General features: G+C 43.8%; 1 protein-coding gene across 3 annotated transcripts in view; it reads right to left on the bottom strand.

Annotated features, from left to right (window-relative positions):
• GRIN2B (glutamate ionotropic receptor NMDA type subunit 2B) overlaps positions 1-26590 on the bottom strand; it is a 511560-nt gene that overhangs the window by 29656 nt on the left and 455314 nt on the right. For all 3 annotated transcript variants that reach the window (XM_061417791.1, XM_061417794.1, XM_061417790.1), the window contains one exon: positions 933-1093. In XM_061417791.1, coding sequence (XP_061273775.1) covers positions 933-1093 — 161 coding nt within the window. The remainder of the gene's footprint in view (positions 1-932; positions 1094-26590) is intronic.

Raw genomic sequence — 26590 nt, 5'->3', positions numbered from 1 at the left:
CTGGCATGACAAAATGCACAACATTTTTTCCAAAGGTCCGTGAGTATCCTTTAGAAGTGTGTCTATCAGAAAGTCAAAGCTCTGAAGGGCTTGAGAACTGTGATTGCACCAGGGGCCAGACAACCCAGAGTCATCTGTCCCCCAAATTCAAATCCCACCTTCTGAAATCTGCTGTGGCTTTATAACAATAAGACAGAGTCTAACAGTATTTAAGTAAACATGCCTCTGGGAGGCTCATTCTGAACAGAAGCCACCAGAAGGTCTAAGGGCTGTCAGTCATCCTACAACACAGGAAATCAGCTATGAGACCTTAACTCCAACAACTCTCATGCTCAACTGTCTGTCTTATTCCACAGCTGTGGCTTCTGAGGGAAGGAACCGCCATGGCTGAGATTATGTAAGCCAACATATTTGCAGTTTGTGAGTTCTTTTGAATGAACAATCCACCCTAGATTATAGAGCTGGATCAAAGAGTGCCAATTTTGTTGGAATTGGAGATCAATTAACATATTCTTACTGTTTGTTATCTAAAAGCTTTCACCCTTTTCATTGTTTCTTTCTCCCTTGTCCATAAGACACCAAAATCAATTTCACTTTCAGGTCAGCAGGTCTTTATTTTGTGTGTAACACATGAACTTTAGCCTTGACTCTCCTCTTTGACTTTTATATCTATTACATTCTTATTTCACTGTTACATTCATGCAAGTAAAATAGAAATTGTTGAAAATATATATAAGTGAATCATACCAGTGGAATATCCATACACTGGTCTGAATTATACCATCAATTTAACCTGGAGACCCACAAAATGCAAATGCAGTCTTCTTTGCTTGAACTTGGTGTGGCAAACAAAGATGGTCCATCTTATTACATGGATGTTTAAGAAATGTGAGCAACACAGCAAAGATTCTGAGCTTGGAAGCAGTTCTTACCCTGTTTTCAGGGAGAGCAGTGCATCATCGACACCTCTCTGGTTGAACTTCCCCATGTAGGCATGCATTTCTGCATAGTTATTGCGAATATTCCTCTCTGTGCTGCCATTGGGCACAGTGCCAAAGCGGAAAGGGGGTGAGAAGTCATTAGGTCTCTGGAACTAAAAAGAGAGTTAAAGAGAGACAGAGAAGATGAATGCTTCAGAAAATGTGGAGAGATATTCAGTTAACATTTGTGGATTTATCATGGAAGGGACCAATGAGAGTTCACCAAACATATTAGCCCTTGCTCAGGAGTAGCAATTGCTATCTGAAAGTGAACTTCAATTCAACTCAATTTAATCCATATTGTTGAGAGCTTTCTAACTGCCCACCCCTGACTTGAATCTGTCACTCTCGTCTGCCCCGTGTATGTACACTGCACAAAACCAGGGATGATGGGAATGAGCTATTAGCTTAACTGCAGTGGGCTGGTTGCCTTTATTTCTGAAAATTGTGTGAAATCTGCTTCCAGGCCCCATCATTGGACTATTAAGTCTCTAAGATGTAAGGCAAGCTACATCGCACTCCTGAAAATCACTTGTTGGGTAGCAAATATGTTTTGCTAAGAAATTCTGTCTTTACTTTCCTTGATGCTTTAAAAGCCCACATGTATCCTACATGAGTTGTAGGAGAAATTGTAAAAGCAAATGCAATTTTAATTATATTCCCTCTTGTGTTTAAGAACTGAGAGTGGATTGCCAGGGCATAGCATAATAAAGGGAAATCTCTTGAATTTTCACCCCTATGACATCAGCTTTGTTTCTGGCTATTGCCCTGCAGTGAGCAGTCTGTATATTGCTTCCTGAAAGCACAATTCATGCATTTGTATCTTCATGGCCTCAGAGAGTCTGTTCCCTCAGCATGATCTCACCTTTCTCCCTGGGCCAATTCATGTCCTTCACCTCATTCATGTAACTCAGAGCAATTTTTCAGGACACTTTCTATGAGCTCTTTCTTCCATCAAGTTTACCCAAGAGTGAGTCATCGGTACTTGGTGTTCTTGGTCTAGATCCTTGTAATTAATACTACAAATTCATTTACTTTCTAAATAAGCTGGCCAAGTTCTGAGAGCTGGTCTCTGAGGTAGTCAGGAAGCTCTAGATTGAGACACATATGGATTGAAGACCGGCTCTGAGTGTGTGTTAGTTGCTCAGTTGTGTCCAACTCTTTGCGATCTCATGGACTGTAGCCTGCCAGCCTTCTCTGTCCATGGGGTTTCCTAGGCAAAAATACTGGAGTGGGTTGCTAGTTCCTTCTCCAGGGGATCCTCCTGACCCAGGGATTGAATCCAGGTCTCCTGCATTGCAGGCAGATTCTTTACCATCTGAGCCACCAAGGCAAATAACAGGAGCTCTCTGTGCATCATTTCCTCATATATAATAAAAAGACAGTAATGTCTACTTTTCAAGATTGTTGTGTGTCTTAAATGATACAATGCATTGGAAGTACATGACACAGAATCTTGTACACAGTAAGTGCTCAATAAAGACTTCTTATATCAGTTTAAATTCATATCTACATTCTACATTCTCTAGTAAATTTCATACTCTCCAAGTTTCTCATTCTATTAGGACAGCAATGATCAGCTAGAGTATGACTGGAGTTCACAGTCATATATGCTATGCCCTGGTATAGGAAAGCCAATGTAGATATTTAAAGTCCACTTGGTTTCAATATTAAGTGAAGTACAGTGAAAGTCACTGAGTCATGTCCAACTCTTTGCGACCCATGGACTGTAGCCTGCCAGGCTCCTCTGTCCATGAAATTTTCCAGACAAGAATACTGGAGTGGGTTGCCATTTCTAAGTGAAGATATCTTAAAAATCTTTGAAGGTACCTTTGAAAGTCTAACTTAGGAGTACTCTGAAGTTCTGGAGCTGTCTGGGCTTACAACCATTCTCCTTTATCCTTCCCTTGACGTGAGACACTTACAGCTTCTCAGAATATGGGGATTTCATGGGCCACTAAATATCACAGCACCAGTAACCATAAATGCCATCTTCATTGCTTAGAGTTGGCCGTAGTTAGAAGTAAGGTTATGCAGTGGGGTTAGGTAATCTGAGATGCATCAAAAGATCACTACTTTCTGACTTACCACAATGCTTTTTGCCATTAAGAGTTTTTGTTTAATTACTTTTAAGGGGTTGTGATTTTTAAGAAAATAAAGATACTACAAAAGAGTCAAAGAATTTTAGAGTTGTATGAACCACTCAAGGTTAACTAGTCTAAACCTTTAATTTTACAAATGAAGACAGAGGCCCAAGGAGGACGAGTTATCTGCTCAATGTCATACCACAGCAGTGATGGCTAACATTATCAGAAATCAACTGGCTTAATTAATAGTACTTCTCATGGTTCCCAGCAGATAACAAGTTTAAAGTAAATACGAATATGCTTTATTGGAAGAGACAGAATGCTATGCATAGAACTGCCAGTTGTAACACTTCAGATATTTGAAAGACAGTGTCCCCCAGTCAAAAGTAGAGTATTCATAGATACCATGGCAGGCAGCAATATAACCAAATGTGCTCTCTTTAATCAGTAATTTCCCATTTTGTTAGGACAGTGAGAACTGATGCTTACAATGACTGAGATACTCTAGGGTCTAAGGTATTTTCTGAAACATCAATGAAAGTTGAAATTGTGTCCAGTACAATGTTGGTATAAATTTTTACATTCTAGTTTTTTGAAAATCAGTAGTCAATGTAAGATAGATATAATAATTATTTTCAAATTAAAAGTATTTTTATTGAAGTAGAGTTGATTTACAGTGTTGTGTTAACTTCTGCTTTGCGACAAGGTGATTCAGTTATATATGCATGCTAAGTCACTTCAGTTGTGTCCGACTGTTTGCAACCCTATGGACTATAGCCCACCAGGATCTTCTGTCCATGGGATTCTCCAGGCAAGAATACTGGAGTGGGTTGCCATGTCCTAATCCAGAGGTTCTTACCAACTCAGGGATCAAACCTATGTCTCATGTCTCCTGCACTGGCAGGCAGGTTCTTTACCACCAGTACAACTTGGGAAGCCCATTCATTATATATCTATCTATCTATCTATCTATATATATCTCATTTTCACTATGGTTTATCACAGGATATTGAATGTAGTACCCTGTGCTATACAGTAGGGACTTATTTTTCTATTATTGTACATATAACAGTTTTCATTTGCTAATCCCAAACACTTAATTCTTCCCTTCCCCACCAAGCCTTTCCCCTTGGGAACCACAAATCTGCTCTCTATAGATATGACAATTTTTGATTAACCAAATCAAATGGAATGTGATATCCAGAAGGCCTCATGTCCTGATAAAGCTAGATTATGGAAATTTTCTGTGCTACTCTTTATTAACTTTGATTTATAAATTATCTTTAGACCTCTAGATGCTGTTTTATATCTTTGAATACTTAAAAACTAAAGAAACAATGGAGAAACTGGAATATCCAAGATGATTTTGAAAAAGGAGGACAAAGTTGAAGGACTCATACTACCTGACTTTGAGACTTACAAAGCTGTAGCCATCATGACAGTGGGACATTAACACAGAGAGAGTAAAGAGATCATGAGAACAGAGTGCCCTCAACAGATCATCACATATGGTACAAAGGCGATTCAGTAAAGATACAACAGTCTTTAACCAGTGGTATTGGAACTCTATGTGTAAAAAAAAGAACTTCATTCCACATCTCACAAGATATATGGAAATTAAGACTAAGTGGATCAATGTACCTAAATACAAGTCCTAAAACTATAATATGTCCAGGAGAAAATATAAGAGAAAGGCTTTGTCATCTTGAGTTAGACAAAGATTTCTTAGATATGACACCAAAAGTATAATCCACCATCAAAAGCAAGTCAGTTGGGCTTTGTTAAAATGAAGAACTCTTTGAAAGGCACCGTTAAGATCATGGAAAGACAAGACACCGGCGAGATAAAAATCTCTGAAAACAGTTTAAAACTATTAAAGAACTAAAGGATTATATAACAACACAGCAAGACTGTGGTTACAGCATCTTCTGTAAGAAAATAGTCAGAAATAGCCAACACAAGAAGAATGGGAGGCACAGGCCTATGGAAAGCATTGGTCTCAAAGGCAGACAATTTGGATTTCAATTCCAGTTCTTTGACCAACTGTATGAACATGGGCTAGTTCTTTAACTTTATGGAGCCCCATTTTCCTGGAAGTATTGTCTTTAATTACTATTATGATAATATCTAGGATCACTTAACACAGTATCTGGCACATGGTAAATTCTCAAAACTATTAACTGCTTCCATGAGGGTGAAGTTCTCATACCTAAAACTGTCCCATGTTAGATTATGTCCCCTAAGATGGAAAACTCCTGTTTCCTGATTTGTTCCTTAAATTTGGCCAGTCTGGGGACCAAACGGGTGAGTGTATCACCCCAGAATCAGCCAGAGCAGAAGAAGTAAGCCAGCCTTTTCCTCTGAAAAATTCTTGTCCCAGATTGGTGAAGTTTAAATAAAACCTATATTTTTAAAACACTGTCACTGGAACTTGAATTTCACTAAAATTAATGGCCATGGAGAACTTTATTTTTAGCAAGGAAGAAGGAAAAGGAAGGATCTTCCAAATACCACCTTGATGTTTCCAATAAATGCCCAATAATAAAACTTACTCCAAGCTGTGAGGTGTTCTATGGCACTTGTTTTACGCGAACGGCAGTCAGTGCTCCTTGGGGTTTGGGGAAGGAGTAAAACTTAGTACTGTCCAGAACCAGGGGTCTTAAAATCCATGGAACAGGGAGGACTCTGAGAAAAAATTTTTTTTAAAAATTAAAGACCCCAATACACCAAGGAGACCAGCATGAATTTTATATAGTTATTCCTTATTAGTCACCTTTGGCTATTACAGAGCTTTCTTGAACTTGGAATGTTTCTCTATATTATAAAAACATGTGCTTAGTTGCTCAGTTGTATCCAACTCTTTGTGGTCCTATGAACTGTAGCCCGCCAGGCTCTTAGTCCATGGAATTCTCCTGGCAAGAATACTGGAGTGGGTTGCCATTTCCTCCACCAGGGGATCTTCTTGACCCAGGGATCGAACTCGGGTCTCCTGTGTCTCCTGCATTGCAGGTAGATTCTTTATTTGCTGAATCATCAGGGGAGCCCCATAAAAACAGAGAGAGGAGAACAAAAACACAGAAATGAAGAAATTTTGGGGATCAGTCTCATTTCACAGATGAGAAAACTGAGGCCCTGAAGAAAGCGAGGAGTTGTTCCAGGCCACGGAGTGAAATAGGAGGACCAGCTTATAGGGCTTGACCCTTGAGCTGAGTCCTCCGACCACGGCTCAAACACCAGCCGCCAGGTCCTACCTTTGCTCACCAGCAAGGAACTCTATGCATGTGTATGTGGGGCCACCTGGCGAGGGCACCCTTCCCTTCCTGGCATATCAGATGCCAACTCCCTCTCAGGGTTCAACCCAGGGCGTCCAGCCATAACTGTAAGCAGGCTCTCACCCAAGGGCAGAATGTTAAGAGACCTGTAATCTCACTTGATCCTCCTGGAGAGCTGCTGGGAATCAGAATTCAGCCATCTGAGAGGCTCAGATGACCATCTCAGCCCCCACATTAATGACCTCAAAGTGAGTGAGCCTTGGCTATCAGGGAGGGGAAAGGTGTGGAGGCAAGGACAAGGCTCCACCCCAGCCCAGAGATGAGGGGACTTGGGGGCCCTGGAGTGGTACCGGCTAATGCCTTCCATTAGACAGGCCCTTCTGCAGCCTTCAGAGAGAAAGGGGAAAGGCAAGATGTCAAGGAAGTGGCATCATCAACTCAATAGACATGAGTTTGAGCAAACTCCAGGAGATAGTGAAGTTGAAGGAAGCCTGGTGTGTTGCAGTCCCTGGGGTCGCAAAGAGTTGGGCATGACTGAGCGACTGAACAATAACAAGGGAGTGGAGATCTGGTCCATTTTGCTTGTTTATTAAATACATAAACTGATTTTACTATGTATACGGCATTATTAATTTGTTCATAGCAGCTACTAATACTCAACACCTATAAATGTGCTGAGAATAACTCTCTTAACTCTTTTAATGATAACAGTTTAAATGCCTCCATTTATTTGATAAATATATATTCTGAGCATCTAATAGTGTAGAGCCTGTATTTATGAGGATGCAAAGATGAAAACATCAGACTCTTGTTTTCAGGAAGTTTACATACCAGAGGGGGATGTAAACATTCATTCAGTTTTTCATCCTTTACCTTTTCATTCATTCATTATTTCATTCTTATAGACATTCAGCATGTATTTACAGTATCTATCACCATATTCTGGGTGCTGGGGATGCAATGTGACAGGAGAGGAAGAACCTGCCTTCAAGGAGTTCATACTGTAAACAAAGGGGACAGATAATAAACCTTTTTATTTTTTTTTTAATGTAGTGGACTGGGGACTGTGCTGGTGGCCCAGTGGTTGAGAATCTGCCTGCCAATGCAGGGGACACAGGTTTGACTCCCGTCTTAGAAGATCTCACATGCCCCAGGGCAATTAGGCCCTTGCTCTGTAACTACTGAAGCCCAAATGCCCTACAGCCAGTGCTCTGCAACAAGAGACACCACCGCAAGGTGAGTAGCACCTGCTCACTGCAACTTGAGAAAGCCTGCATGAAGCAATGTAGACCCAGTACAGCCAAAAATAAAATAAACTATAATGCGTAGTTGACCAATACACAGCCACAGATTCTTTTCCAGTCCTTGTATAAGAGATGAGGCCTACACTCTATGAACCTAATTCTGATCTGGGCTTGTGACTTGCTTGACCAACAGAATGTGCAGAAAGAACACTCTGGGACTTCTGAGGCTTGGTCATAAGAAGCCTTGTGGTTTCCACCTGGGCCTCTGTATGAAGTCAACAGCCCCATGGGCTCCATGCCAGAGCTGTGATGTGTAGGCACTTCTGTCTCCAGGCCTGGCTGAACACAATCTTCCAAACACTCCAGTCGGGGCACCAGGCAACCTTGCCCACATATCTGACCCACAAGTTGGAGAAATACAATGAAATGGCTCTTGCTTAAGCCACCAAGTGCTAGGGTAGACTGCTGTGCAGCCATAGATCACGAGCCCACAGGTGATCTCAAGTAGTGAAAACCATGTTCTGGGAAGACATTGACGCAGCTTGGACACAAGACACAGAGTGACTGACTGGCAGGAAAACGAGTTTAGCCCAGCTGGCCTGAGAAGGCCTGTCTGAGAAGGTGGCATCTGAACAAAGCCCTGGATGAGAGGAGGAACTCGGCATGTGAAGATCAGGGGAAAGCGTAGCAAGTCCAGGGAACAGCAAACACCAAGGCCAGACAAGGAGACAAGCCTGGTGTGGCTGGTGGGCCAGGAGCCACGTGCGGGGCATCACAGAATCACGTCCCAGTGACAGAGGAGCCCAGAGCAAAGGGCGCTGTCCTGAACAGGCCTACAAAGGCTGAAGGCCCAGGGCTAAGAGATGAAGGGAGAGTCTTCTAGCAGGGCAAGAGGAGCCGAAGGGTTTCTAGACAGACAGCAGTCGGATTTAGACACAGGGCCCTGAGAGAGGCTGGGCATTTGTCATTCAGTTCAGTTCAGTTCAGTCACTCAGTTGTGTCCGACTCTTTTGCAACCCCATGAATTGCAGGACGCCAGGCCTCCCTGTCCATCACTAACTCCCGGAGTTCACTCAAACTCAGGTCCATCGAGTCAGTGATGCCATCCATCCATCTCATCCTCTGTTGTCCCCTTCTTCTGCCCCCAATCCCTCTCAGAGTCTTTTCCAATAAGTCAACTCTTCGCATGAGGTGGCCAAAGTATTGGAGTTTCAGCTTCAACATCAGTCCTTCCAATGAACACCCAGGACTGATCTCCTTTAGGATGGATTGGTTGGATCTCCTTGCAGTCCAAGGGACTCTCAAGAGCCTTCTCCAACACCACAGTTCAGAAGCATCAATTCTTTGGCTCTCAGCTTTCTTCACAGTCCAACTCTCACATCCATACATGACTACTGGAAAAACCATAGCCTTGACTAGATGGACCTTTGTTGGCAAAGTAATGTCTCTGTTTTGTAATATGTTATCCAGGTTGGTCATAACTTTCCTTCCAAGGAGTAAGCATCTTTTAATTTCATGGCTGCAATCACCATCTGCAGTGATTTTGGAGCTCCCAAAGATAAAGTCTGACACTGCTTCCATTGTTTCTCCATCTACTTCCCATGAAGTGATGGGACCACATGCCATGATCTTTGTTTTCTGAATGTTGAGCTTTAAGCCAACCTTTTCACTCTCCTCTTTCACTTTCATCAAGAGGTTCTTTAGTTCCTCTTCACTTTCTGCCATAAGGGTGGTGTCATCTGCATATCTGAGGTTATTGATATTTCTCCCGGCAATCTTGATTCCAGCTTGTGCTTCTTCCAGCCCAGTGTTTCTCATGATGTACTCTGCATATAAGTTAAATAAGTAGGGTGATAATAATCAGCCTTGATGTATTCCTTTTCCTATTTGGAACCACTCTGTTATTCCATGTCCAGTTCTAACTGTTGCTTCCTGACCTGCATATAGGTTTCTCAAGAGGTAGGTCAGGTGGTCTGGTATTCCCATCTCTTTCAGAATTTTCCACAGTTTATTGTGATCCACACAAAGGCTTTGGCATAGTCAATAAAGCAGAAATAGATGTTTTTCTGGAACTCTCTTGCTTTTTCCATGATCCAGTGGATGTTGGCAATTTGATGTGTGGTTCCTCTGCCTTTTCTAAAACCAGCTGGAACATCTGGAAGTTCACGGTTCATGTATTGCTGAAGCCTGGCTTGGAGAATTTTGAGCATTAATTTGCTAGTGTGTGAGATGAGTGCAATTGTGTGGTAGTTTGAGCATTCTTTGGCATTGCCTTTCTTTGGGATTGGAATGAAAACGGACCTTTTCCAGTCCTGTGGCCACTGCTGAGTTACCTCTCATTTGTCATTACTGGAAGCTAACAGATATGGCCGTGGTAAACGGAAGGCATTGGGGCTGAAGAGGGAGGCGGTGCCTGGGTCCCAATGGGAAGTGAATTCTGCACAAAGTCCATGCTCTAAGGGAAAAGAAACAGTAGAACCCTTGGAGTCAAAATGCCTGAGTTCAAACTCCAGCTCTGTCTCTTGATAGCTGTGTGACTTGGAGCAACTTACTTAACTTCTCTGTGCCCCAGTTTCCATATTTTTACAGTGGGGCTAATAATGCTACCTACCTCATTAGGCTTCTTACCATTCAACAGATTAATCTGGGCAACATGTTGGCATAGTGCCTGGCACAAGTTAAACACACTAGATTAGCTATTATAACTGTCATCATCATCATTATCAGAAGCAACCAGAGAATTTTGGCCGAGTGTCAACACTGGGTTTTTGTGCTGGAAAGAGTCCTGAGGCATGCAGGGATAAAGGAGAGTGACAGGAGCCGAGAAGGAGATGCACTGGGATGAGGGTCTGGGTGCCAGGGAAAACAAGGAGAGCAGGAACATTGTAGATAATTCCCTACCACCCAAGACTGTGAAAGATACCACGTGCACAGCTAGATAAAATCAGGACCACAGGGTGTACACCAGTGCCGCAACCTGGCTTCCTGGATGGCTCTTAAAGGAGGCTGGATTTAAGCTGGAGGAGTGGGTTGGGTTTGGAAGGGTGGAGGTGGGGCATGAATGTCCCTTCCCATTAGAAGAACCCTCCACTATAAGACACTTGCTCCTTGGAAGTAAGGCTATGACAAACCTAGACAGTGTAGTAAAAAGCAGAGACACCACTTTGCCAACAAAGATCTGTATAGTTAAAGCTATGGTTTTTCCAGTAGCTATCTATGGATGTGAGAGTTGGACCATAAAGAAGGCTGAGTGCTGAAGAACTGATGCTTTTGAATTGTGGTGCTAGACTCCTGAGAGTCCCTTGGATAGCAAGGAGACCAAACCAGTCAATCCTAAAGGAAATCAACCCTGATTATTCACTGGAAGGGCCGATGGTGAAGCTGAAGCTCCATTACTTACTCTGGCCACCTGATGCGAAAAGCCAACTCATTGGGAAAGACCCTGATGTTGGGAAAGATTGAGGGTAGGAGGAGAAAGGGGTGACAGAGGATGAGATGGTTGGATGGCATCACCGACTCAATGGACATGAGTTTGAGCCAAGTTGGAGAGAGAGTGAAGGACAGGGAAGCCTGGCATGCTGCAGTTCATGGAGTTGCAAAGTGTCAGATGCGACTGAGCGACTGAACAGCCACTGTAAGACACTCCTCGTCCAGCTCTGTTCCCACAGTGAGAGAGGAAACAGGTCCTCACAGGGAAGTTTTGAGGCCATGATGCCAGGAAAACAGAAAACACAAACCCTTCTACAGGCTTTTGTGCTGACCACTAGACACAGTCCAATGAGGTTCCTTAGCATTAGATCCTGGGAATGACAGCAGGCAAATCAAAGGAGGAGGTGGCAGTAAGTCCCTTCAGGGGTAGCTGGGGACCCTGAAAGATGGCTTTTCTCCTTCAGTCAGAGTCCCATCAGCATATGCAAATTAGGACAAACCAGCACTGTGACCTTGCAGAGATGGATATTGTAACGTCCTGTTTGCAGAGTCCATCCACGTGAGACACAGAATCTGGGGGCTTTTGTCTGCAAAGCTTGACAATCCCATGCATAAATATTCATCCCAGCACTCCTGCTTTAACATTTGAATCACAAAAAGAATCAATGCCCAGATGCAGCTCAGCTCAGCCGTCTGAGGCACCCAGGAGAAAAGGTGGGAAGGTTTAGGCAGCAAGGGTGGCATTTGGTGATGTGCTAATGAAGAGGAGGTGGCAGAACGGCAGAATTTGGTGGGGAGCACGTTACCTACCCAAGTCCCATCCCATCATCGCTGTTATTAGCATCAGTACCCTCTTTTTTCACAGGACTGTTTTATCATTGACTTCCTTTATTTTGACGTACAGTTCTACGAATTTTGTTATTCTAGTTATTCGTTCATTTTATCAATATACAGTCTGTGGAGTTGCTAAGAGTCAGACACAACCGAGAGACTAACACCACCATCACCGTACATAAAATGAGGGCTTCCCAGGTGGCTTAGCCGGTAAAGAATCCGTCTGCAACGTAGGAGACAAGGGTTCGATCCTTGGGTCGGGAAGATCCCCTGAAGAAGGAAATGGCAACCCACTCCAGTATTCTTGCCTGGGAGATCCCACGGACAGAGGAGCCTGGAGGGCTACAGCTCACAGGGTCACAAAGTGTCGGACATGACTGAAGTGCCTGAGCCCACACGTGTACATAAAATGGACTCTTTTTTGTTATCGATCTGTCTTTTAATCCATTATTGATTGTTTGGTTTTGCTTTGGGATCCAATCTGAGAATCTTTTGCTTTTAGTACAAGAATTTGCGCTACTTTTATTTATTCATAGGAAAAAACGTATCTGGCACTCATTTAATCTTCTTAGAGCTGTCCCTCTGTTCTAACAATAAAATTTACCATTTTAAATATTTCTAAATGTACGGGTCTGTGGCATTAAATACATTCATACTGTTGTGCACCATCACCACCATCCATCTCCAGAAATCTTTCATTTTCCTCAACTGAGACGCTGTACCTATTAAACAATAACTCCCCATTCATTCAATGAATTTTAATCACGCATTGAATCTTTTTAAAAATTTATTTATTTTTAGCTGTGCTGAGCCTTTGTTGCTGCTCGGGCTTTTCTCTAGTTGAAGTGAGTGGAGGCTACTCTCCAGTTGCACAATGGGCTTCTCGTTGTGGTGGCTTCTCCTGTTGAGGCGCATGAGCTCTAGGGTGCTCGGGCTTCAGTAGTTGAGACACGAGGGCTCAGTGGTTGCAGCTCCCAAGCTCTATAGCATAGGCTCAGGAGTTGTGGCATACGGGCTTAGCTGCTCTGAGGCATGTGGAATCTTCCCAGACCAGGGATCAAACCCATGTCTCCTTTACTGTTAGGTGGATCCTTACTACTGAGCCACCAGGGAAGCCCTGACCATGTACAGAATCTTGTAACCAGCAGCAGGACAGGACACAGAACAAGTCCATCACCTCCAAGAACTCCTGTATGTTCTTTGTCTAGAGTTGTTCTCCCTCCACCTTTAACCTTTGGCGAGCGCTGCTCTGTCCTCTGTCCCCACAGTTTTGTCTTTTCCAGAATGTCTGTCCTATGAACGAAATCACACAGCATGTAACCTATTGAGACGGGCTTTTCACTTCTCATAATGCCCCTGAGATTCATTCATGCTGCTGCTTGTATCTGAAGGTCATTCCTATTTATTGCTGAGTAGAATTCCACTGTGTGGGTACATTGGTTTGTTTATCCATTCACCCATGGAAGGACATTTCAGTTACTTTCAGTTTGGGATAATCATGAATGGAGCATGGATGTACAAGGTTTTGTATGAAAATAAATTTTCACTGAAGGTAAATACCTGGGAGTGGGAGCTGGTCATGAGTCACCCTCCTGTCTGGGACCTCCTCCCTCAAGTGCACCTCTTTTTGCATCTCTTCTCTCTCTTGACCTTTCCATTTTTCCCATGAATTATAAAGTAAATTAGCTCAGTTGGTAATGAATCTGCCTGCAGTGAAAGAGACCTGGGTTCGATCCCTGGGTCAGGAAGATTCCCTGGAGAAGGAAATGGCAGCCCACTCCAGTTATTCTTGCCTGGAAAATTCCATGGACAGAGGAGCCTGAGGGCTACAGTCCATGGGGTCGCAAGAGTCAGATACAACTTAGTAACTAAACCACCATGTAAAGTAGGTACATTCACTATTATTATCTTATTATTCTGCCTGATTCTCATTCCTTCCATAATATTATCCTACAGCTTATCTAGGATGATGTAGTTGTGTGTGTATGTGTGACTTCAGACTCTAAGCAACACCCGAAGGTGGCAGGGAATGGCTGGAGAAAGTGGTTCCTGTCCTCTTCCGTGGTGATCGGTGACCCTTTGTTTGTCCAAAGAAGAAGAAGGTGAGATGACAACACAGACCAGACTCCTTGCAGGTCTGACCTTTACTGTTTGATGATCCATCAGTGCTCGGGAAGATGCGGAAAGGAGGCACAATGTGCTTAGCCGGAAAAGGCAGTGTAATGATGGAACAGTAAGCCAGAACATGGGTCATGGGCTCAGAAGATCTTAATTCAAAACTGAGTTCCACCCTCTATTAACTAAGCGACTTCATAAACAAACCACTTAGCTCTGAAACTGAATATCGACAGTGTTCTAAGAGCAGAAATAATGAATAGCATCTCATTACAGATCCTCCACTTCAAACCTGGGGCCCAGGGTAGCCACCCAGGGCCTGCCATGGAACAAGCTGGCTGTGGATATATAGTGACAGATTAGAAAGGCAGGCTGTTCATGAGAATTAGAATCTGATGGAAGGGGGAGGAAAAAAATTTGGTTTTCTATTTCATTCTACGTTATTCATTGGAGAGAATATTGTTAAAATTCATTTGGAACAGGTGACTGATTAACAATTACTGTGACAACAATAACACAGAATGTAGTTAGAAGATACAGGTATATCATCAAATTGCCCAAATCAACTCAGTTCTCTTGCTGGGTACCTGGAGAAATAGATTCCATTTTGCTACTGTCACAAACAGAGTTAGCATTCAGGAAGAACCTAACACCTTAGTCTTTTTGTTCTTTTTTTCTCTTGCTATTAATATTAGTCCTATGCTTGTCTACAGTGGCAAACACATCTAAATTTGCACGTGAAGAAACCTCACTTATACAATGGAATATTATTCAACCATTAAAAAGAAGGAAATAATGCCATCTGCAGCAACATGGAAGGACCTAGAGATTTCAAACTGAGTGAAGCAGGGCAGCAGAGAAGGAGCAATATTGGATGACACCCCTTATTTATGGAATCTAAAAAGAAATGATACAAGTCAACTTACAAAACAAAAAGATATAGACTTAGAGAATGAACTTAATGTTGCCAGTACACACTGCTGTATTTTAAATGGATTACCAACAAGGCCCTACTGTATAGAGCACGGGGAACTCTGCTTAATGTTATGATGCAGTCTGGACAGGACTGGGATTTGGGGGAGAATGGATACATGTATATGCATGGCTGAGTGCCTTCACTGTTCACCTAAAACTGTCACAACATTGTTAATCAGATATACCATAGCACAAAATAAAAAGTTAAAAAAGAAACCTGCCCTTGGCTCTAAGAAGCCTGGTAAGTAGTCTTCACAACTCTGGATGCTGTGCCTCTGGGGAAGGCAGCCCTTACCTCTCTGAGCTCAACATGGAGCTGGGGCTCCATGACAGGCTGCAGAGGGCAGAGCGTGATGGAGGACACAGTACTGGCTCACCTCCTGTCACTACCCTCCTGCTATGGCCAAAACAAGAGCTTGTAGAAAAGAAAATCGTTGGATTCCTAGAAAGGAGTTAATGACCAGTTTTTTTTTTTTTTCTCATTGTAAAACAGTCACTTCTTTTGTATTTTGCAAAATTTGCATCTAGAAGCCTTAATAAATATTTTCCTAAAATATGTCATAAGAGTAAACAGTAGCATTCTAGTTCATGTTAGCTCGCTGAGGTCTGGTCCTTGAGCTGGTAGAGCAGAACAGGTGGGCTGATTCCTGTATTCACTTTACCACATCATAGTGTACCCTGAGGTCTTAGGTGTCTGGCCATAAAGTATCAGCATCAACACACATTTCATGGGAAACATCCATACATAAGTCGCTGAGCTCTGAAATGAGAATCTGAAATGAAATGGGACAGTAGATACAATTCCTACATTATAGTTCAACTGGAAATAAAACTGTTAAGACAATACAGACACAGCTAACACATCCATGTTAATGCATACACGATTTACATATAGTAACTCACTAATCTTCCCATCAACCCTACGTGCTCAGTCATGTATGACACTTTGCTGGCCCCATGCCAGGCTCCTCTGCCCATGGAATTTTCTAGGCAAGAATACTGGAGTGTGTTGCCATTTTCTACTTCAAGAGACCTTCCCAACCCAGGGATCAAACCAGTGTCTCTTGCATCTCCTGCATTGGCAGATAAATTCTCCTTACCACTAGTGCCACCTGAGAAGCCTTCAACCCTGTGAGGAAGGTATTATTATCACCAGATAACAGCCCTGGAAACTGATGCCCAGAGAGGTAAGTAACTTGAATAAGATCACCTAGCTAGAAACTAGTACAGCAAGGGTTCCAGTCCAGGGTCCTCACCCTTAACTGCAAAACACATCACAGAATTCTAGATACACAGAGTAGGTGCTCAGCAAACATGTAGAGTAGAAAAATCCAATGACTAAGGAATATACCAAGTTCCAAGTGGGACAAAAGGAAAGTAATGGCTCTGCAGGTTTAGAGGAGCAGAGATCATTGCGAGACTCCAGGGAGAAAGCAGCAATGCAGCAACCCCTACAGATGGGCCAAGGTTTATACAGGCAGACATGCAGTGAAGACACTCAAGACAAGAGCAAAGACGCAGAGGGATCCAGGCTCGGTGTCTCAAGGAAAGTTGGAAAGAAAATTTGTACATGCGAATGTGGACCACGGTGCTGGTGTCCAGGCAGGAGCCCTGAGCAGAGCACGGGGCATGGTCAGGCTGGTGAAGGATGCAGCATTAGGTATCATTATGCAGCTAAATCAACAGCTTGAAGAACATTAGAGGTCTGGGCTGGAATGTTCACTGGGGGTCTGTCCAATTTCCAGGAGACAATAATGGGAGGAATATATGGAGAAGACACCTAAGTAGAGGCCTCGAAAGAATCTAAGTTGGCCTCCATATTGAGAAGGAGGAAAGAGAGGATGTGGCAGAGGGGCTCAGCCCCATCCTCCACTCCCATGGCTCTCCTCGATGGCCCCGAGAGGCTACCCTGGCCTCCTGGAAGTTCCTAGAACACACCAGGCAACCTCCCACCTTAGCCTGCTCTGCTGTCCACCCAGAAGTCCCACACACCCAATGCTCCCTCACTAACTTCAGGTCAGAGACCTTCCTTGACCACCTGACTTCAAACTGCAGTTCCTCTGTCAACACTCTCTCCCTTCTCTGTTTTACTTGTCTCTGCAGCAGTGAACACCTTTTAAGATAGTATATGTATGCATGCTAAGTCGCTCAGTCGTGTCTGACTCTTTGCGACCCTATGGACTGTAGCCCACCAGGCACCTCTGTCCATAAGATAGTATATAATTGTCTTTTTCTTTCATTTTCTGCCCCCTCCCCTTTAGAATACAAGCCATATGAAGGACAAGATTTTTTTCTGTTTTTTTTTTTTCTTGATTTTTGCTTCTCAAAAATAAGCACTTTAAATTATTTCATCTAAAAACAAAAAAAGAAAAAACCAAACAAAAAATAATGATCACTGCTGTGATCTGCTGTGACATGGAACAACGGACTGGTTCCAAATAGGAAAAGGAGTACGTCAAGGCTGTATATTGTCACCATGCTTACTTAACTTATATGCAGAGTATATCCTGAGAAATGCTGGGCTGGAGGAAGCACAAGCTGGAATCAAGATTGCCGGGAGAAATATCAATAACCTCAGATATGCAGATGACACCACCCTTATGGCAGAAAGCAAAGAAGAACTAAAGAGCCTCTTGATGAATGTGAAAGAGGAAAGTGAAAAAGTTGGTTTAAAGCCCAACATTCAGAAAACAAAGATCATGGCATCCGGTCCCATCACTTCATGGCAGATAGATGGAGAAACAGTGGAAACAGTGGCAGACTTTATTTTTTTGAGCTCCAAAACCACAGCAGATGGTGACTGCAGCCATGAAATAAAAAGACTCCTTGGAAGGAAAGTTATGACCAACCTAGACAGCATATTAAAAAGCAGAGACGTTACTTTGCCAGCAAAGGTCCATCTAGTCAAGGCTATGATTTTTCCAGTAGTCATGTATGGATGTGAGAGTTGGACTATAAAGGAAGCTGAGAGCTGAAGAATTGATGCTTTTGATCTGTGGTGTTGAAGAAGACTCTTGAGAGTCTCCTGGACTGCAAGGAGATCCAACCAGTCCATCCTAAAGGAAATCAGTCCTGAATGTTCATTGGAAGGACTGATGTTGAAGCTGAAACTCCAATACTTTGGCCACCTGATGCAAAGAGCTGACCCATTTGAAAAGACCCTGATGCTGGGAAAAGATCAAAGGTAAGAGGAGAAGGGGATGACAGAGGATGAGATGGTTGAATGGAATCACTGACTCAATGGACATGAGTTTGAGTAAACTCCAGGAGTTGGTGATGGACAGGGAGACCTGGTGTGCTGCAGTCCATGGGGTCGCAAAAGAGTCGGACATGACTGAGTGACTGAACTAACTGAACTGTGATCTGCTCTGTAACTGCGGTGTCACCAAACGGTGCTTAAAACAGAACTTGAGACTTAGTGGCTCTCCATATGAATGATTGAAGGACTAAATGAGTGAATGAATTAAATAGCACAAATAAAGCTATTTATTATATTTTTTAAAAATCCCTCAAAATGTCCTCCTTACTGGTGAATGTATTACCGAGCAACACAGTTGAGACTGACTGATGCTCAGAGCTGGTGCTCTTCTGGTATCCCTGGTGAATAAGGAGTTAATATGTCCTCACAGCAGTGGAGGACATCTTTCTTGGCCCAGTCTCCGTTTTCCCTTCAAAAAATACATCTGAGCTGTGATCCCAGGAGAGCTTGTCAAATTAGGACTTGACAATGCGTGTGGATATTTCTTTGGCAGCAAAAATGTGACAGAGCTGGAGATGATTCTGATAACACAGGGATGAAGGAAACAGAGGCAGAAGGGCTGAGGCATTTGAGTTTCACCCTGAAGCCATCCTGTGCCTGACAGGTGGTCTTGGTGGTGTTTCTTCAACCTCCCCTTAGGTGAGACCATTACAAAGAGGTGTGACAGCCTCTGTCCACTCATGCCGACCCCCCAGACAGATCTGTGAGATGGCAGTCACTGTGCAGGTATTCTTATGAAAGTTGTGGGTGCTGGCAAAGAGACACAGACTTTAAAGAAGATGTTAAGTAAACAGTACAGATGGATTCACCGTGGAGAGCTCCAGCAGCTCATCCACAGTTTGGGGGAGACTGCTTGCTCAGGGTTACTATCAGGATTTCCATATGCTAGGATGCCCTGGGAATTTAGGGGCATGCCAGCTATTAGCATGACAACCTGAGGTTCCTATCACAGTGAAAACAGCTTTAGAGTCACAAAGTTGGGGACGGCCAAGTTGAGGTCTGTGCCGGGGCAGGGCTGGGAATCCTGGGAGAGGCATGGCAGGGAGACAGACACACCTCTGCTCTCCTGGCCATTGATCAGCTCAGTCAATTCCAGACTGAGAAATGGAAACCCCAGCACATGCTCACACACTCACACTGTGCCTAGTGTACACAGAGCAGAACTCTTTGCTCTGATCAATGGAGTAGACCTCCCCAGCAGGGGACACTCCAGACTGCAGAGTGTCAGTGCTGGGAGGGGGCTCAGTGACCCCACAGTGCCCACTGCATCCCCTTCTGGGTTCACTAGGGACCCACACGGGTGTGAACTTCAATACGTCCTTCAGTAAAGGGACATATCTAATCTTGATATGGCATTTCCCAGGACACATTCTGCCATGAATTTTTTTTTTTTTTTTAAGAATACCCATTATGTCTCCCAGGACACTTGTGGGCTGTGAAACAAAGTTTGAGAAATGCCGATTGAACGATGCCCTAGTTGTACAGAGTGGGAAGCAGAGGCCTGGGCAGTCTGACCTATCCAGGGCCACAGGGCCATCCCCAGTTCCTCTCCCCACCATCCCCTCCCTCATCTGGTCACCACATGTGTTAAGCAGCAACTCAGCACCAGAAGCTGCATGAGCCTCAGTGATGAGTGAGACAGAGGATTCTACGCCTGGGGGTAATGAGGATCCAGTGTGATTGCCTCATCCTTGATGGGCCTCCAGTTACAAGGTGGACATCACTATTTTATGGTGACTGCTGTGCTCGTGCTTGGTTGCTCAGTTGTGTCCGACTCTTTGAGACCCCATGACTGTAGCCTTCCAAGCTCTGTCCATGGGGATTCTCCAGGCAAGAATACTGGAGTGGGTTGCCATGCCCTCCTCCAGGGGATCTTCCCAACCCAGGGATCAAACCCATGTCTCTCACATTGCAGGTGGATTCTTTATCATCTGAACCACAAGGAAAGCAGTAAAAGATCAATAACCACATCAAGAGAGGAATGGATTTGATTTTTCCACTTGACAGGGTTAAGCCAAAAGCTCATTCACTTTCAATGTTTTTGCTGAGAATCAGTCTAACTTATGGTAATTCACACTCCTCTTAAGGGTTACCTTTGTCAGACATGCTCGGTGAGCACCACCATGCCTCCAGCTACTGGATGTAGATAGGGCATAGGAAAGTAGACCCGAAAGGTGAAAAATGGTTTAACAGATTGTGTTTAATGTGTATTTATGCCAGAAAAATCTTTGAGACTGGCTTCACTTTTAATAATTCCTTCATATAAGCTGGGTTTAATCATAATTTATCTCTTTTCCTCCTAAAAGTGGCAAGTGGCATTGCTATAGTTATTTCACCTGCAATGTAGGAGACCCTGGTTCAATTCTTGGGTCAGAAAGATCCCCTGGAGAAGGGATAGGCTAACCACTCCAGTATTCTTGGGCTTCTCTGGAGGCTCAGACAGTAAAGAATCTGCCTACAATGTGGGAGAACTGGGTTTGATTCCTAGGTTGGGAAGATCTCCTGGAGCGGGGCATGGCAACCCACTCCAGTATTCTTGCCTGGAGACTCCCCATGGACAGAGGAGCCTGGTGGGCTACAGGCCATGGGGTTGCAAAGTCGGACACGATTGAATGACTAAGCACAGCACACCTCTTGTTACATCAGTGATGGGAAAGCAGAAAGCACTTACATGGGTACACAGAGAGCCTGCCGTACCCTGCTCACATATAAGATGAGGAGCAATCAGGGACTTTGGACAAAATCAAATATTTTGCCAAATAAATCTTTCCAAGTCAAATAAATCCTGAAATCACTTTGTAAGTTAAGATCTGGCGAGCTACAATAGTGGTATTATTCAGTATTCTTCTTATACACATATTTGATTTAGATGATTTGACAGTAGAAATCACAGGATGAGCAAATTCTGACTACAAATATCCAATATTTCTCTACATTACCCTCTCTTCCTCACCATTAGTGATTAAACTATCCTCCACTGTTCCTCACATCTGAATGGCTAATAAAGAAAAGGAAGTATTGGTTTACTCTATGAACACTATGAATTATGTAACTATCTTCTCACTCATTTCATTCATTGATTAAATAATTCATTAACTCATCCTTCAACAAATATTTGAGGATATGTATTTGCCAGATTCTATTACAGTTACTGTGAGCATATCAGTAAATAAGGACAAAAATTCCTGCCTTCGTGGAGGTTACAGTCTAGTAGAGAGAGACAAGTATACATCGTGAATATGGTAAAAATAGGTGGTGCTAGTGGTAAAGGACCCGCCTGCCAATGCAGGAAATGCAAGAGATGTGGGTTCGATCCCTGCATTGGGAAGAACCTCTGGAGTCAGAAATGACTACCCACTCCAGTATTCTTGCCTGGAAATCCCATGGACAGAGGAGCCTGGCAGGCTATAGTCTATAGAGTTGCAAAGAGTCAGACATAACTAGTGACATGGCATGCAAACACAAAACACTCATAAAGCAGATAGGACTTAAGAGATGAGCCAGGAGAGTGCCAACACTGGCATGACATTTGCATTTGCTGCCTGCCGCCTGCTACCTGAAGGAAGAAGGACTGGTTGTCACTCCATATAACATAATTTCCACTAATGGGAAAAAAAGAGAGAAAAACAGACAGGGAGGGAAAAACCTGTTTTAGAACCTCTTCCAGATTTTAGGTGGCTGCTTAACTGAGGACCTGCCCTACAGGATGTCCTGGGCTTAGACTGTCTTTTAGGGACATATAATAAGTCACCATTGCCTGGAAACTCTTGTCTCTATTAATGTACTTTCCTGTAAGAGCCTTCCTCCTTGAGTCTTGGTCTGGTGTGAATTTTCAGAAGAACAACTTCAAGTTTGCATTAGATAAGAAACATTAAAATTTATTTTTCCACTTAAAACCCAAGGTGTGTCTCATCTCAGGCTTGGAGAGAGACTTTTTATAGAATAAAGCAAACGAGAGAGAATTACTGGCAGGGTAGCTTGCTTATGAACTGCAATATATATTTGGGAGAACAATCTAGATGAATTTCATGTCACATTCCTATTTTGAAGACCCTTATCTGGGTGTACATAATTAGAGGTAAATGTGTGCACTAATTGGGTTATTGTCTCAGCCGCCTAGTAGGAAGTTATGCAAGCTTCCTTATCAAGCTCCATGACCATTCTTTAAAGATACCAGCCCACTGGGTTCTTTCAATGGTTCTAAGTGCATGTGTCATGTTCCCTTTGTCAATGGTTTACAGAGAACCTAGCCTACTTTAAAACTAGTCTGTACAAATGGCAACCCACTCCAGTGTTCTTGCCTGGAGAATCCCAGGGACGGGGGAGCCTGGTGGGCTGCCGTCTTTGGGGTCGCACAGAGTCGGACATGACTGAAGTGACTTAGCAGCAGCAGCAGCATACATTTCAAATCAGGAGCTAATTAACAGAATGGAAGAAAAGTCTCTGTGTGTGTGTGTTAGTCACTCAGTCGTGTCTGAGTCTTTGTGACCCTGTAGACTGTAGCTCACCAGGCTCCTCTGTCCATGGGACCCTCCAGGCAAGAATACTGGAGTGGGTTGCCATGCCCTTCTCCAGGGATTTTCCCGAACCAAGGATCGAACCCCAGTCTCCCACAGAGCAGACAGATTCTTTACCGTATGAGCCACCAGTTTCTACTCAATGCCAAAGCAAACTGTAAAGAAAGACATTTCTCTTTATGAAAAGACAGATGGGCCATCTGGTGAAAGGGAAGACATGAGTGCTTGAGTGGGGAGTGTGGGGGTCACTTATTAAGCACACAGAGAAAGGTCCCATTTTCTTTAATTACTTAGATGATGGAATGGAAAACTTGCTCCTTAAATCTGCTATGACACTAAATTGGATTGGATGGCTGGCCATTTGGAAATAGAATTAAACACCAAAGTAGTAAGTCTGGCATGAGGAAAGAAGATATTAAGAAGATACAGTTCAATTAGAGAGTGTACAAAGGAACTCTTACAGGATGTAAAATCACACTGTCCCAGAGCAAGAAGGGGCAGGAACTGGCTTTGTCAAAGCATGGTCAGGAAGTATCATGGAGACCTAGTGGACCACATGCTACATGAGCTGACAACATAGTGCTGCTATTTAAATAGGGAGCCTATAATGGGAAGCTAAAGAGAAATGTGGCAGGTGGGAAGGACCTGGTCAGGCCCTGTGATGGGTCAGTGGGAGAGCTTTTGATGACTGCTTTCTTCTTTAACTCACAAGTGAAATTTGAGAAGGTTCAGAAAACCATTAAAGGTGAGGGGAGCAAGTCTTGCCGTGGAAAGTTAAAAGACTGGGTTTATTTAAGGAAATTCCTCTGTTCCTGAACTTGACCTAATATTGTGAGAGTGTGTTCTAGTCACCTAACTATGAAACTGGTGTAAGCACAACCTATCACTCGTAGGGTTCCATGAAATTTGGGGATAAACTTGTACTAAAATCATCTTTGCTGTTTAACCAGAAATTTAAATTTAAGTAGGTGCCCTCTTTGTATTTGCTAAGTCTGGCAACCCTACTCACAGGGTAATTAGTAGCCATCCAATAAATCCCTGTTGCTGCTAAGTCACTTCAGTCGTGTCCGACTCTGTGCGACCCCATAGACGGCACCTCACCAGGCTCCCCCGTCCCTGGGACTCTCCAGGCAAGAACACTGGAGTGGGTTGCCATTTCCTTCTCCAATGCATGAAAGTGAAAAGTGAAAGTGAAGTCACTTAGTCGTGCCTGACTCTTAGCGACCCCATGGACGGCACCTCACCAGGCTCCTCCATCCCTGGGATTTTCTAGGCAAGAGCACTGGAGTGGATTGCCATTGCTAGGATGCTGCTGCTGCTGCTGCTAAGTCGCTTCAGTCCTGTCCAATGCTAGGATAGACGGGGACAAATGTGTGGTTGGACTCTGAACTCAGGAATGACAGGTAGGTGACAGAGAGCGTGTTTGCACTAAGCTGTTCTGATTTTCCCACGCCGTGTTTCAGGCAGTGTTTTTTGGTATATATTTAGGATCTATCTGCTGAATGAATGGGAGAAGGCAATGGATTTTCTTGCCTGGAAGTACTCTTCCAAGCAAGTACTCTTGCCTGGAAAATCCCATGGATGGAGGAGCCTCATAGGCTGAAGTCCATGGGGTCGCTGTGAGTCGGACACGACTGAACGGCTTTACTTTCACTTTTCACTTTCATGCATTGGAGAAGGAAATGGCAACCCACTCCAGTGTTCTTGCCTGGAGAATCCCAGGGATGGGGGAGCCCGGTGGCCTGCCTTCTGTGGAGTCGCACAGAGTTGGACACAATTGAAGCAACTTAGCAGCAGCAGCAGCAGCAGCTGAATGAATAATTGAGGAGTAGTCATGAAGACTGAAAGTCAATGAAACAGACTGTTTGTGGCAGATTCATTTTGATATTTGGCAAAACTAATACAATTATGTAAAGTTTAAAAATAAAATAAAATTAAAAAAAAAGTCATCCAAATTATATATAAAAAAAAGAAACAGACTGTTTAGAGAACACCATCACATTAGGTTTGCATCACAGAGATACGCAAGATAAGGTGCACTAACACAGCGTGTGTTCAGTGTGACGTGGACAGCAGATACCCTAAGTGGTGCAGAAAGTGGGAAGAGAGCTCCCTGGCTTAGCAGCTGAGATTAGGAGCTTCAGGGAAGGAAACTGCTGGGTCTCAGGTTCTCCCAAACCCACATCAAACTTGATTTTCTGGTAATATTTTAAATGGCAAGGAGTGATTGGAGAGCATCAGTCTTTCCTTTATTAGAAGACAAACAATGATAGAGTGGCCACCATTTAGGACAATAAGAACATAATTTCTGTTGCTAAACTAGTCAAAATGTGTACTAACGATAAAAGTAGGAGTGTAATACATACTCTGTTTTTATCAGTAATTCGCAGTGCAGCTAAAGCCCTTTTCCACTTCTTTAATAAGACACCTTGAAGTAGAAGCAGTTAGGTTTACTTTTTCTGGGAATCTGGAAGGACAGACCCCTCCTGGGCAATAATAAATATGGACCATGAAGGCAGGGAAGGCATAAAGAGGAAACCAGGTGTGTAATCTGTCCAATAAAACGTTTGTGGTAGGGACCACTTGCCCAAGGAAGTGATATTTGAAGTCATTGTTTTCCATCACAGTGGTGGGTGAACGACACAGACTTAGAAATGCCCGCTGAGGGACCTCCCTGGTGGTCCAGTGACTGAGAATCCACCTTGCACCGCAGGGTTCGATCCTTGGTTGGTAGGGGACTAAGATCCCACGTGCCGTGGGGCAACAAAGCCCATGTGCCACAACTACAGAGAAGCTCATGTGCCGCAATGAAGACCCAGCACACCAAAAAGTAAAAAGAAACATCCACTGAGCTCTTACTCTGCACCTAGGAAAGGATGTTCCGTGCTTACTCTCAAAATTCCCACAGGATGGCTGCAAAGAGGTATCCGGTGCCTGCTTCCCATGGCAGAGACCCTCCTTCCAGGCATCTCTGGATCCAGAGCTATTTTCAGGGGGTCTAAGTACTGCAGGGTGGCACCTCCATCCTGCTCTGCATACCTTTCCAGCCCTGACATAGTACAGGTCCTCCCCACTCCCCTATTTCTGAATCCACTGAAATCAAGTGCAGGGAGAGTCAAGGGAGGACAAGGGGGACAATGGATCGAGAGCAGTTTGTCTATGGCTTTCCGGGCACATGTTAATCATCTACTGGAAACAGCACAGGTTTTGTAAGACGGATTTTGGCAAACCCTGAATCTGCCCGAACATTTACTGAGGGATTAGGACACACTCTTCTAAGCATTTCATGATATTGTAAGTACACAGTACTATACATCTTTAATCAACACACAACTATAGTGTAGGTAATATTTTTATTCCCATTTTGTAATTAGGAAACTGAGGCCTCAGAGGGCTTAGTAAGTTGGCCATATCATGTACTTTCCAGGGTGTATATGCGGCATGCTCTGTCATGTCTGACTCTCTTCCATCACATGGATTGTAGCTTGCCAGGCTCGTCTGTCCATGGGGATTCTCCAGCCAAGAATACTGGAGTGGGTTGCTATTTCCTCCTCCAAGGGATCTTCCCAATCCAGGGATTGAACCCGCATCTCCTGCATTGGCAGGCAGATCCTGTACCAGTGAGTCACCTGTGAAGCCATACTTTTCAGCAGCTGAGTCTCTGTTTTCCCTTCTGGAAAGCAGAGTTAGCATCTGCCTAAAAGGTCTGGGAGGAGAAGTAAAAGAGACCAAGAATGCAGAGTGTCTAGCCCAGGAAGGCCACCCCTGGGCATAGATGACTGGCCCATTCTGAGACTGTAAGTCCAGATTTTGGTTTCCACAGGAACTGCGTGGACAACAGCCACGGTTGCTCACATGGCAATGGAGCACACGACACA

This window comes from Bos javanicus, chromosome 5 (genome assembly GCF_032452875.1).
Source record: "Bos javanicus breed banteng chromosome 5, ARS-OSU_banteng_1.0, whole genome shotgun sequence".
NCBI lineage: Eukaryota > Metazoa > Chordata > Mammalia > Artiodactyla > Bovidae > Bos > Bos javanicus.
This window is presented reverse-complemented; position numbering and strand designations above follow the sequence as displayed.